This window comes from Amphimedon queenslandica, unplaced genomic scaffold (assembly GCF_000090795.2).
Source record: "Amphimedon queenslandica unplaced genomic scaffold, v1.1 AMPQUscaffold_13479, whole genome shotgun sequence".
Taxonomy (NCBI): Eukaryota; Metazoa; Porifera; class Demospongiae; order Haplosclerida; family Niphatidae; genus Amphimedon; species Amphimedon queenslandica.
Window position 1 is genome coordinate 345,894 of NW_003546285.1, and position 13,507 is coordinate 359,400.

The following is a 13,507-nucleotide window of genomic DNA, read 5'->3' on the forward strand; positions in this document are numbered from 1 at the left end:
GTAGTAAAAATGCAATCCTATTCTCTTCTTGTAATCCTAGCACTACATGTAACACTACAAATTATGATACATATACATTACATATCAAACAAAGTATTGCATGTACATGTACATACATGTATATGTACATATATGTAATCTTCAATAGTAGTAACACATGTACAATGTACATGTACATGTGTATGTGTATGATGAATGTTAGAAGTGTTATTTTTGAGAGGGCATTAGTCCATTACTGACTTCTTAATGCTTTTTCCTTAAATGGTAGTTCACTTTATAAAATAACACCAAGTGGTTGTTGAACTTCCTAAGAATGATCCACGAATACCTAATACATACTGTAACGATTTTCTTTTAAATCATTTTTTAGGCATATTCTGTTTATGACCCGGAGGTGGGCTATTGTCAAGGGAGCTTGTTTATTGCTGGAATACTATTAATGAATGTATGCCCATCTCTCTCTCTCTCTCTCTCTCTCTCTCTCTCTCTCTCTCTCTCTCTCTCTCTCTTTTTCTCTCTCTCTCTCTCTCCCTCTCTCTCTCCCTCTCTCTCTCTCTCCCTTCCTCTCTCTCTCACTCTCTCTTTCTTTCTCTTTTTCTCTTTCCCACTCTTTTTTCCTCTCTTTCTTTTTGTCTCTCTCTCTCCCCCTTTCCCTCTATTATTGTCTTTCTCTCTCATTATTCTACAGATGCCTGAAGAGGAAGCATTCTGTGTCTTCACTCACATGATGAGTCACCACAAACTGAGAGAGCTCTACAAACCAACCATGGCCGACCTGTCAGTCCGGTTTTACCAGCTAGAGAACCTGGTTGAAGTGAGGAAAAGGATCGAAAAAGATTTAGTGACATACATGCATGTTTCATATTTTTAGGAATTATTTCCAAGATTGGATATTCATTTCAGAGCACTAGTCAGTAATTTTTCAATTAGTGTATTATTAGTGTACAAATTACATGTACAACAGTGAATACATGCATGTACATGTACAGTGTATGATTATATTACAGTTTAATCTGTTGAGATATTGAGTTAATGGTTTATAAAACAAATACATGTACATGTAAGATGTACATGTATTTGTTCTTCTGGTACATTGTATGCATTATGTTATTGTTACTATTAATTTATTATTATTATTATATTTATTATTATTATTATATTTATTATTATTATTATATTTATTATTATATTTTATTTATTATTATATTTTATTTATTTATCTATTTTAGGGTTTCCATACTTCAATGTACTCCAGCTCCTGGTTCCTGACCCTCTTTGCCTCTACTCTTCCTTTGTGTGCTGCTTTTAGAGTACTAGACATATTCCTCATAGACGGGATTGAGATTATATTCCGTGTTGGTCTGGCACTCCTGGAGAGAAGTCAAAATGAACTCTTGAAGCTAGACATGGAAGACATGACCAAAGTAATAATTATGTTGTTATGTACGTATTTCGTGACAAGCAAAAACCCATTAGTTCCATTGTCACGAAATCTGTGACTAGCAAAAACCCATTAGTTCCATTGTCACGAAATCTATGACAAGCAAAAACCCATTAGTTCCATTGTCACGAAATTTGTGACAAGCAAAAACCCATTAGTTCCATTGTCACGAAATCTGTGACAAGCAAAAACCCATTAGTTCCATTGTCACAAAATCTGTGACAATTTAATAAAATAGAATTTAATAAAAATGTGAGGAGGTGATTTTTATCTGCTTTTTGGAAAAAAAGCATAACTCTTGATTTATTTTTGTAGCATTTTCAAAAAGAAATGAAATCTCTATCGGAGGAAGACTGTGACACTCTTTTTGAAGCTGCCTTCAGAGTTAAAGTATCTTCAAAGAAACTGAAAAAGTAACGAGAGAAAGAAAGAGAGGGAGGGAGAGAGAGGGAATAGAAAGATCATCTTATCTTATTATTTCTCTAGGATGGAGAAAGAGTACAATCAAAGGAAGGAAAGGCAACAAGTCGAAAATTCGGAATTAATTGTAAGTGAAATGCATCACATGACCTTGCTCTAGGTCACATGACTTTCATGTGATAATCACATGATTTTTCAGAGACTCCAAGACGACAATTGCGAGTTGGAAAAACGAGTTTTAGCTCTAGAGAAGGAATGTGCAGGTTTGGCTGATCGTCTAATACAAGTACAAGATTAAAATTACATTATTTATTTATTTTATTTATTTATTTATTTTTATTAATTAAGGGGCAAGTGACCAGAGCCCAGGAGTACGAGGAGATGTATGGAGTTAGAAGAGAACTGACTACTTTAAGAAAGAAAGTGGCCTCCTTTGAGAAGAAGGAGAAATCACAAAGCAACCACGTAATTAAATAACTTACCTAATGTAATATTGCAAGAATAATGTGCATGTACATTTTAAAATGAAATTTACTAATTTTTGAGTGGATTTTCTGTACAGTGTCTCTTCTCTCTATCACTTTATCACTTCATTTTCTTTTCAATCTTTTCTTTTTTATTTCCCTCTCTCTCTCTCTACTTTAGAAATCTCGGTCTAACACTCCTGAAGTTCATCCAACGAAATACTTGTCTCCATTACCTTCTTCAATGGATTTCAGGGACAGAAGTACGTCTGCTCCGTCGCTAAGAGACACTCCTCAATCAGCCTCCACCTCCTCACTGGTTTCAATTGAAGAAGGAACCAAAGAACAGAGCTCACAGGTAGAGGGTCTGATATTGAATGTGAGGGAATGAGAAAAATCCTCTTATAATAGCATCAGCAAAATGATTGAATACATGTATATACAAATATATGTACATGTACATGTACACAGACTTATAAGACATATATGTATGTTGTGTTAAAATACATGTACATGTACATTTTAGTATATACATGTAGATTATCCTGAAATAGATTATACATGTACAATGTACATGTATTTACATTGTGTACACTGTACAGTAATGCTACATGTGTATATACATTTAGATGTACTGTACATGTACATGTAGGTATCGGCAACTGCTGAGGAAGAAACTCCAACACCACTCCCAGAAACCTCACCTGCAGACCCTCCCCCTCCTCACTCCCCCTCTCTTGATGTAGAGACCCTCCTACGGGAACTGGCTATTGTTAAGATTGAGCGTGCCGAGTGTGCTGATCTATTAGAGAGGAAGGCACTGGAGCTGAGGAAACTGAATAAGAAATTCTCTGATACTGAAAAGGAATTGAAGGAAGCACACGAGAAAATAGCTCAACTCCAACGAGAGAAGGTGAGAATTAAAATAGCGTTCATGTACAGGCACATGATCTACATGTGGTACATTGAAGTTTGTTTTTACCCCAAAGTTTAATGCAAAATGATAAAATTCCACTATACTATTTTTGAAGAAATCCCTTCACTTTTTATAAATAAAACTACATGTACTAGACTACTAGTACTTCAGTTACTTATGTTATTCTTCTAGATTTGCCCCAAGTGTGGCTCCAATGCTGAATCTATTGATGGAGTAGCCTCATCAGTCAACAGTGAATCAAGCAAGCAAGCAGTCGCCATAGCCACCATAGATGACCTTGAACTACAGTTCAACGAGCTTTTATCTAATTTAGAGAATGTGATACAGACGCCATTAGAGTACGAATCAAAAGAAAAGGAGAAAGAGGAGGAGGAGGAGGAGGGAGAGGAAGAACAGTTGGACAATAGTGCCAGCGTTGGTGGGAGTGAGACTTAATTGGCTGATCGTATTTTTAGTTTTTAACTTTTCATTGTTTGAATAATGCTGTATCATAATCACGTTCGTACATGTACATGTGTATATTAATCTCTTTATGTCTCTTCTTTAGCTTTTTTTTATTATTTATTGTATGCTCCTTTTGGCAATTCACTTGTACAGTACATGTATGCTTTTAATAAACGATTATTGCTATTACTATTATATTTATTATCATTAGTAGTAGTAGTAGTATATTGTCTTTCCATGGCAAATAACTGCCTATTAAATGTAATGGAAACCCAGTCTCCAATTGATTCATGATGATATTCATAGTATCAAAACATGATTGACTCTGCATGATATTCATGTCCTGAGACAAGTGCATGTGGGTGGGGCAGAGTCACTCAAAATCAACAGCATTTTATGACTGCTAGTGGATTGGATTGCTTTGTGGAGTTAAAGTCTATGGATCACTGCGTATAAAGTGAAGAAAGCAATGTATATTCTTTAATTCATTTCTTTTCATTGCAGGCAGCTATATATATAAAAGGATAAGTGTATGATATTTCTGATTTCTTACTTCATTGAAGCATGGCTCAGGGTATCATTGGAGCAGACTTGGAGCTAGAGATGAAGAACTATGTTGCTTCAATGGTGACCTCTTCGACTACGTCTCTCTCTTCATCTGATGTCTCAGCCCTTGGGTCCCAGAAGAGTGTACGCTGTCCTATCTGCCTAATGAAATACAAGGATCCCAGGAGACTGGCCTGTGAACATACCTTCTGCAAAGACTGCCTACAGGTAATGGACAGTGTAGAAAAGCCAGTTATATATACCAGTAGTATTATGTGTGATTATTGTTAATTATTATCGTGCACTTGAAAAGCTTCATGCATATGTCTGCACTGTATTTTCAGCACCTTTGTTTATATTTAAGTATTTTTGTATCTTTTATTGTTATTATTCTTGTATTGTTCTATTTAGGCTGTATTAAAGGGTCAGAAACGTGACAAGACTCTACTGAAGTGCCTCATTTGTCAAGAGCCAGCTCAGCTCCATCACCCTGAAAGCGTCGAAGACCTTGACAAAGCCGTGATATCGAGCAACATTGAAACAGCTCACAAGAGTTTCAGCAGGAACGAAATACAGTGTTCCAAATGCAGTGGAAGGCTCTGCAGCTGCTGTGTCCATGTTGTCTGCAATAAATGCGGGAAATATGTCTCAACAATGCATTGTAGGACCTGCAAGAAGTCTGTATGTACTCGCTGCACGCGTGAACATACCCAACACTTGTTGGTGGAGATTGAAACTGAGCACGAGATGCTGAGACAAAAGAAGAGAGAGGAAGAGGAAGAAGAGGAATGGGAGAGAGGGAGCGGGAGCAGCAAAGACAGTGGAGGAAGTGGTAATATGAAAACAAGTTTCAAGTATTAATGTTTTCAATTCTTTTATGTGCAGCAAATCAGTATTACAGTGTCAATATTGAAGACTCTGAAGAAGACTATATTAATGAGGGTGAGGAAGGAATGGTGGCTGCAAGTAAGTGCAAAAATGATTAGCAAACTGTATATTATTTGAAGTTAAAGTTAATCCTCATTCCTATGCACTGAATAATAATAATGATAATGATTTGAGCCAGTCTCTGGATGAAGAGGAGGGAAGGAGAAGTGGTAACAGCAGCAAAGACAGTGATGGGGAAGGTATGCAGACAAAAACACTTATAAGTTTTATTTAAAATAATATTTTACTACTAACACTGCATGCATAGTCACTCAATCATATGCTATTAATGATATTGGTAATGACTCAGAAGAAGAGAGAAGTCCTACTAACAGTCAGGGCAGTAGTGGTGAGTGTGAGCCTATCATTATTATACATATTTGCATTGTGTGTGAGTAGGAGGTCCTACTGGTTGTTATACTGTTACACATGATGAGGAGGAGCTGAGGGTGAGAGATGAAGAGGTGCAGGATGATGATGATGATGAGGAAAGCAACAATGAATTGGAAAGAAATATAAGTAAGTCCCAATTAGGACTCATTGTTATTATTTTAAGGGTATTACTGCCCATTGCACAAAGCTAAACAGCTGATACTGTAATTGTGTCAACTGTTAACCACAAGAAAAGGACAAGAGAGTCCAACCCACAATAGCCTTTTACAAATAACTGAGTATAAAAAGAAGAAGGATTACTACTGGCCTTAATCGACACTTACCACTTCTCTTACAGTATGTGGTACAATTTTTGAATGGGTTATCTTAACCCTGTCTTCTAGTGGTGGGCGATACTGGCCAAAATGGATTCGATACGATACCGATCGATATCAGTTCATATCGAGAGTATCGATACAGTTTTGATACGATATTTAGACCACACCTATGGAGTCACACCCCTTATTATTGACTGTTTTTCATCGATGTTTTCATGCACGTGTATCCACGTGTGTGTATTATACGTCATTAACTTATTAAAATTTTAATTATTAATATTATTTAACCATAATAAATGGGCGTGGTCAACGTATCGATCCAGATTCCTTCAAAATTTCGATACCGATACGAATCGATACCGTAAAATATCGTTTGTATCGATAAAATATCGATATATCGCCCACCACTACTGTCTTCAACTTTTTAAATTTTGATATATACAATTAAATATTTGAAAAGCTAAGCATTTGGAGCACTTTAAAAAAATGTTTTTGTAAAAAAAATGTTTTTGTAAAAAATCCAACTTTGATTGGAAAATGGAAATTACTCAAATTAGTTCAAACTTTTCATACAACACAAGAATATATGTGTATCAGAAAAGCCCTGTACTATAGTACAGGGACTTCAGCCCAATTTTTGTGTCTCTCATAAAAATTAATTAACACCTTGTATCATTAGTTCGTAATCAAGTCCATCAAGAGCATGATCCTTCAATCACTGATGATGATGATGATGATGATGATGATGATGACATTCCTGATCATATTGAAGCTAACGTTATAGTAGCAGGAGGTAGATATGAAGAGAGAGGAAGAGAGACAGAAGAAACTGATGAATCAACTAGTAGTATTGATGAAGATGGTCCTGATCGACCTCCTACAATGATTGATGATGATGAGTTTGATTTGAATGAGCGTGTTAATGAGACTGTTCAGGGTAAGTAAATTTTGCAATCAATAATAGTATCAGTGTTAATTCAGCATCAGTGTTAATGTCAATATCATATCAGTGTTAACATCATAGTGAATCAATCTATTTATTTAGTCAATCCAGTTTTGTTAAGGAGATTACAGCCCTCAGCTCCTTCCAATGAGAAAAGACAAAGTAAAATTGTTTTAGTTCCCAAGCCAATAGGTAAGTAACCTTCTGTATATGAAAGTATTATATTAATCATATCTTTATTTAGAAATGGAAGAATTGGATGGGCCACCACGCTATAGAGAAATTCGTAAGATATTTTAAAATTAATTTAACATTATTATTATTATTATTTTATAGGTAGCATGAAATGGTGTGCTAGGATCACGTTTGGTCTTGTGATAGTTCTTGTATTCTGCATTTTTGCTTTTGGTGGTCTAGCACTAACAGCATTCTTCCTTTCCCCCAGAAACACAGACACCTTTGTATCTGAAGGAGAGCTGGTACTTCTCTCTCGTCTAAAGCCATTCTGGTCCCGAGACTTAACCGTAACCTCTATTGGTCCCTATGATTCTCCTTATAACTACCAAACAGAGCTCTATCTACTGGATTGCGATAACTTAGTGACATCAAGTGTAGCCTATAGTGTTTTTTCCAGTGGTAGTCAGCTCTCGTCAGCTACTGATTTGACTGCTGATATACCCACAGCTCCCAATTCTAGTTACGCTTATTTAATCTCAGGCTCAACTCTTAGCTTTAACATTACAATCATCAGTGATACCACATACAGGGAGTGTGCTTCAGAGCTCAACATATACGAAAACTATGATGATTTTATTAACGAGGATGGCTTGAAAGCAGTGCAGACAAACTGCATCAATATTAGAAAACCTTCCTCTGCTCAGAGTCCGACGATTGTCACATTCTCTTCGACGAAAGATTCGTTTTATTTCGTCACAGTCTTTGTCCCTCCCTCTGCCTCTTATCATGTTAATGTAAGTGTGGAGAAGATATTCTACACTAACTCAAGTCTAATGAATACTAATGACTGTACACTGAGATCTACTAGATCCAATGCTCTTGATGTCTACGAATGCTCTTTCTCACTTCTGACAGATTTTGTCATTGACCTCAATGAGAAGTGTGTATTAGCTGAAACTACTCCATTACCACCTTACTCTTCACCATCAGTCGTTAAGCTCTCCTTGCTAGCTGAGCCTAATATATTTCGTAACATTGCTTACGCCGTCATTCCATCTCCGCTGTTGGTTTATCTCGTCGCTTGTCTGATAGTTTGGATTTGTTATAAAGGCTGCGTCATCTGTTGCTACAAGGTATCGAAACGCTCGCGACTTTACATGACGGCAATATGATTCTATGACCCAACTCCCTCTCTCTCTTCCTTCTGTATTTATTATACTTTATGATTCATACAGTTAAGCACATACACACAAGTTTAATTATGATTATTATATAATGTACCATTATTATTATTTTTTTCATTAATGTTAAATCGTTTCATTCGTGTACATTACAAAGATGGAGAAATAGGAAATCGAAGTATAAAGTCCTATCGATATAATGTACGTTGACATTGGACACTATCAAGAGTGTAGTCCAACACTCTTTTGCCATATCAAAAGAACCAAAACCGTACGAATATAATGAATATGAAAATCGCTGCAACTATGGCCAGTTTTGCAGCCATCGATGTACTTAGGTTAAGCCTTCTTGCTTCTTTTCTAAATCTCTTGGAGCCATCAACAAGCTTGTTTGCTTGGTCACTTAAATCTGCATTGGCATAAAGTTGTATACAAAATTTTAAAAAATGAGTTGATACTCTTTTTTTTACTTTGTATAAGTTCTCCTCTTTGGATGACAGCATCAATATTATCAAACATGATGTGCTGGACCTCTTGTAAGTTGTGACTAAGTCCTCGTAGCTGGTTTGTCTTTCTCGAGTTACTTTCAGAGAATGTCCGCTTGATCTTCTCTATCTCAGTTCCTAGATAAAGAGAGAGGGGGGAGAGAGTGGAAAGCCAAAGAAGCAGGAAAAGAGAGATGAAAACAAAAAATATTATTGTCTTTAGTCTCTGAAAGCACACACAGTTAGCTTACCAAACTCAATGAAGTGGTAGGGACGAGTTGCTTTTGATATTTCAAGGCCATGTTGATCACTGAATGCCTGGCATACTTCTTCAAGGTAGCCGAAAGCAAGAGTAGGAGGATAAGAGGACTCACAGAGAACCAGGTAGCAAACACCACCCTCTATAATATAACTAGAGGAAGAAGGGGAAAGTATATTAGAATATTCTTGAACATTATTATTTATTATTAACATGAGTAGGTGATTTATGGGTCGAAAATGTAATTATTTAAGAGCAAAATTTTGAACTAATTATTACATGACACTCAACCACAAATTCAACAAAATAGAAACTACACTGACTACTATATTATAATTATAATCACTTGGTAATTCATTCAAAAATTATTACATTTACATATGCTATATTTTGTGTTCTTTTTCCATCTAAAATTCCCAGAATGCAACACAAAGTATCAATATTTAGAAGGTATTAATACTGATATCATACAATAGAATTCTCACTGGAAGACTAATGGTTCACTGTTGATGCTGCAGCGTGGAGGAGACTGGGGGGAGAGCCTTCTAAATATTTTCTTTGCTCTAGTTTGATATTCTGATAAATCCACAGACTATAAGGACAATAAAACAAAAAAGCCTGTTGCTATAAACTTACATGGTCATCATCTTGAATGGAGGCAGAGAGAGGGAGCCCGTCGGAGGCTCTAGCAAGGAGAGTGAACAGAGCCATTGTCACTTTGTTCCTGTAATAATTCAGTGATGGAAGGGTTAAAAATGAAGCCACGTCATGCATAAAGGACAGGAAATGAAATGAAACCAGAAGTGAAATAAAACTAGAAATAAAATGAAAACCAACATCAAAATTTTTTATAATTTTCAATTTTAAATTTAAAAACATTTCCAAGTTAATTTGGAAATGAAATGAAACTGGAAGTGAAATGAAACCGGAAATAAAATGAAACAGAAAATTAAAAAAAAATAAATTAATTTTTAATGAAATTCCTGTTTTTTAATAAAAGTTAATTAGCAGCACCTCACTTCCTGTTTCATAATTCATTTTTAATAAAAGTTAATTAGCAGCACCCCATTTCCTGTTTCATAATTCATTTTTAATAAAAGTTAATTAGCAGCACCCCATTTCCTGTTTCATAATTCATTTTTAATAAAAATTAATTAGCAGCAGCCCACTTCCTGTTTCATAATTCATTTTTAATAAAAGTTAATTAGCAGCACCTCACTTCCTGTTTCATAATTCATTTTTAATAAAAGTTAATTAGCATCACCCCATTTCCTGTTTCATAATTCATTTTTAATAAAAATTAATTAGCAGCAGCCCACTTCCTGTTTCATAATTCATTTTTAATAAAAATTAATTAGCAGCAGCCCACTTCCTGTTTCATAATTCATTTTTAATAAAAGTTAATTAGCAGCACCTCACTTCCTGTTTCATAATTCATTTTTAATAAAAGTTAATTAGCAGCACCCCATTTCCTGTTTCATAATTCATTTTTAATAAAAGTTAATTAGCAGCACCTCACTTCCTGTTTCATAATTCATTTTTAATAAAAGTTAATTAGCATCACCCCATTTCCTGTTTCATAATTCATTTTTAATAAAAGTTAATTAGCAGCACCTCATTTCCTGTTTCATAATTCATTTTTGAATAATTAATAATAATTATTATTGAATTTTAATTTTTAATAATTATTGTTAAGGCGGGGATTTGGGGAAAGAAACAGCTGACTTTAGGATTTAGTGTAGTACTTTCTCTTCTGTTCCTGAAATCGAGCTATGCCGAGGGGCAGGAAAAGAAAAGCTAACACAGGAGCTCCGGATCCCTCCACTGCACCAGATAAAGAGACAAGCACCGAGCCCCCAGCTAGCCAGACACTGCCAAACTGCCTTACTCAAAACAGTGAGGGGAGATTCGTCCCTCGTTTCTCTAAGAGACAAAAACAAGAATCAACTCAACCTCCACTTCTTTCTCCTCCCCTAGAAGGAACAAAAGAAGCCACAGATGATTCACATATACAAGAGGAAGCAATGCCAGTTCATATTTCTCCTCCTCCTCCTTCCCCTGGAAATGAGAAAGGTGGAGCTCTTTCTTTGATCGACAATGCCAAAGAAACAGAAATTAGTACGTCACTGAATAGGAAGGGAATTGTAGTACTAGAGGAAGTTATGATGAGCCAAAATGACAGCTCTGACAAAGTAAGCATCAAACAAAGGAGTGCAATGATGTAATAGTATTGTTCTCATAATAAAAAATTGAATTTTAAATATATATGTACATGGTACTAATGTACATGTATATTTAAAATTCAATTTTTTATTATGTATATTCAATTTTTATTATATTATATTATGCTTACGTTATAATAATTGTAAATGTACTTTACAATTAGAATTATTATTCTTTGTATGTAGAATGAGATTGAAAGAGAAACAACGAGCAAAATAGAAGAAATAATTGATATAGTCCCCAATATAGAGCCAAATGTAATACCTCAGAATGAAGAAGAGGGTCCATCAAATAATAGCGAGACTGTTAATGATGTACAACACTTAACTAGTTCCAACACTTCTACTGATAAAGATGTCATGATATGCAGTAGCCGTCCTCCTGATGATACCTGTAATGTCGTTCAATTATTGCAATCTCCATCTTCTACTACTCGTATTAATAGAGATGCTGCTGTTAGCTTAAATCAAGGAGCTTCGCTTTTGTTACCCTCAACCATTGAAGATGTTATCATTACGTGTGTTGAGGAAGACACTAATGCAAGTGAGGCTGGAAAGGAAGAGAGCCTTTTGATTGATGATGATTCTTTGGTTGATCTTGAAGCTATCGAAATAAAGGAGAGACAAGAGGATAATATTACCAATACTGACACTGTCAATGAACCTCACATCAATAGAAATACCACAATTACCACTACTAGTCCTCCTCTTAGCTATAATCCTAATATTACGGAGCCCACTGTTACTAAAAACAATACTATCGAGCTCATCAATAATCAGAATAATATTACACCTACTACCATCACTAGCTCTACTCCTATTCTTCAAGGCCCTCCTCCTATCACTGGTTTAGATGATCGTGTCACTACAATCGGTGATGATTGCATTGGAGAGACAGCTGTTCATAGACTAGATGATAGCCTCACTCTAGACGACATTGAGAATTTTGTTTCTCTCGATTTCAGTGAAGACCCCAATACGCTTCAAATACGTGACACTACCAAAGACAATAATTTTAAATTAAGTGTTAGCACTACAGGGCCTGATCAATCTTTATTGTCCATGAAGCAAAGGGAGTATGAATCAGCTCATAAATCAGTCGTAAGGTCACTTTATCCATCAGCAGTGGATCCATCATGTGTGCAGTCTTTTGATCATACACTAATTAATGATGTGGGGACTAGAGCAAAGGATTTGACAATGGCACAAGTACCTTCTATATCACCATGGTAATTATCTAATCCTCTGACTCTTTGTTCTTTTGATATAACCCCTTCTTCCTGTCCTTTACTCTCTCTCTCTCTCTAGTAAGCAGGATGGCCTCCGTCTCCCTGACAGCTCACAATTGTTGAAAGAACTGATAAACGAAATGACAAAACTAAAGTAATGAAAAACTTTTATACACATACATGTACCTTAACAACACATATGTATTCTCTACCCCCCCTCTCTCTCTCCCTTAGTCAATATGTACAGAAGTGTAGACAAGATCTGGAGGTTGCAAAGAAGCAAAGAGCCTCTTGGCTGAAACTACAACACAACAGGACCTACAGACAACCACACCAATATCACCAACACCATCACCAATACTGATATATACACTTCTGATCATAAACATGTACATATATGTGAACATGATCCTTATTATTACTGATTATATTGTACTGGATATGCTGGCATTATAATAACTATAAAAATTTATTATTAAAAAAAGAATTTTAAAATGTGTAACTTGATTATCAACGATAATAATCAGTTGTGGAAATTTGGGAGGTAGAAAAATAAAGTAATGCTGCTTGATGATACTACGTCATGATCTTTATAATGAGTATTGTAGAGAAGATTTAATGTGTTTTTATATCATATCTAATTATTTAATTATACCAAAAGTGGTTCAAATAATAATAACAGTGATCATTAGTGCAATTAATTAAATTATAATTTTTACTAATTAATTTAAAATGTTAGGTCACATGAGATCAAAGTCGTCTCTCTATAGAAAAAAAATAAAAATTTAAGACACAACAATGTACACGTATTTCATGTACATGTAAAGTACATGTACATGAATGTATTATTAGGGTGCACTGTGTACTCAAGCTATAGAGAATACAAATGTTAATTGTCAATACTATAAAAGTTTTAGCTGATTTGTTAACATTAAAAAAACAAACCAATTTCTAAAAAAATACCATGGGCAGGCTATATGAAAGTTTGGTTCCAATTTAATTTTTTAATTACTTTTACGTTTGAGCTGGTTTTATTTAACTTTTAGGTTTGAGTTAGTTCAAATCAAATTTGAATCCTATTACATTCTCATGAGTTAAGAGCACTTTAAAAATGTACATAAA

At 35.1% G+C, this 13,507-nt stretch overlaps 4 protein-coding genes across 5 annotated transcripts in view; 3 read left to right on the forward strand and 1 right to left on the reverse strand.

The window, feature by feature from the left end:
* LOC100641671 (ecotropic viral integration site 5 ortholog-like) overlaps positions 1–3,846 on the forward strand; it is a 6,152-nt gene extending 2,306 nt beyond the window's left edge. Inside the window, exons 6-17 of the mRNA XM_019994222.1 lie at positions 221–227; positions 371–445; positions 689–814; positions 872–910; positions 1,230–1,424; positions 1,757–1,854; positions 1,928–1,988; positions 2,061–2,147; positions 2,210–2,326; positions 2,507–2,683; positions 2,978–3,238; positions 3,434–3,846. Of these exons, the coding sequence (XP_019849781.1) occupies positions 221–227; positions 371–445; positions 689–814; positions 872–910; positions 1,230–1,424; positions 1,757–1,854; positions 1,928–1,988; positions 2,061–2,147; positions 2,210–2,326; positions 2,507–2,683; positions 2,978–3,238; positions 3,434–3,697 (1,507 nt within the window). The 3' untranslated portion in view covers positions 3,698–3,846. The remainder of the gene's footprint in view (positions 1–220; positions 228–370; positions 446–688; positions 815–871; positions 911–1,229; positions 1,425–1,756; positions 1,855–1,927; positions 1,989–2,060; positions 2,148–2,209; positions 2,327–2,506; positions 2,684–2,977; positions 3,239–3,433) is intronic.
* Positions 3,847–4,101: 255 nt separating this feature from the next.
* On the forward strand, positions 4,102–8,346 carry LOC109580756 (uncharacterized). Of its 2 annotated transcripts, none has more exons than XM_019994258.1 (11): positions 4,102–4,163; positions 4,211–4,480; positions 4,664–5,084; positions 5,138–5,218; positions 5,260–5,379; positions 5,448–5,528; positions 5,579–5,698; positions 6,569–6,826; positions 6,935–7,024; positions 7,077–7,118; positions 7,169–8,346. In XM_019994258.1, the coding sequence occupies exons 2-11, from the start codon at positions 4,271–4,273 to the stop codon at positions 8,179–8,181; spliced, it is 2,436 nt and encodes an 811-aa protein (XP_019849817.1). In that variant the 5' UTR covers positions 4,102–4,163; positions 4,211–4,270; the 3' UTR covers positions 8,182–8,346. The 2 variants fall into 2 exon arrangements, with proteins under 2 accessions (XP_019849817.1, XP_019849818.1); XM_019994259.1 differs by having other exon boundaries at positions 5,266–5,379.
* LOC100636741 (vesicle-trafficking protein SEC22b-like) lies at positions 8,241–9,748 on the reverse strand. Its single transcript, XM_003384969.3, has 5 exons — positions 9,571–9,748; positions 9,420–9,526; positions 8,927–9,087; positions 8,661–8,813; positions 8,241–8,599 (listed from the first exon to the last, which is right to left on the reverse strand). Exons 1-5 carry the CDS (start codon positions 9,706–9,708, stop codon positions 8,445–8,447), a joined length of 714 nt encoding a protein of 237 aa, XP_003385017.2. The 5' UTR covers positions 9,709–9,748; the 3' UTR covers positions 8,241–8,444.
* Positions 9,749–10,601: 853 nt separating this feature from the next.
* LOC109580757 (probable serine/threonine-protein kinase DDB_G0282963) lies at positions 10,602–13,400 on the forward strand. Its single transcript, XM_019994260.1, has 4 exons — positions 10,602–11,126; positions 11,343–12,385; positions 12,465–12,539; positions 12,620–13,400. The coding sequence occupies exons 1-4, from the start codon at positions 10,707–10,709 to the stop codon at positions 12,747–12,749; spliced, it is 1,668 nt and encodes a 555-aa protein (XP_019849819.1). The 5' UTR covers positions 10,602–10,706; the 3' UTR covers positions 12,750–13,400.
* Positions 13,401–13,507: the final 107 nt, after the last annotated feature.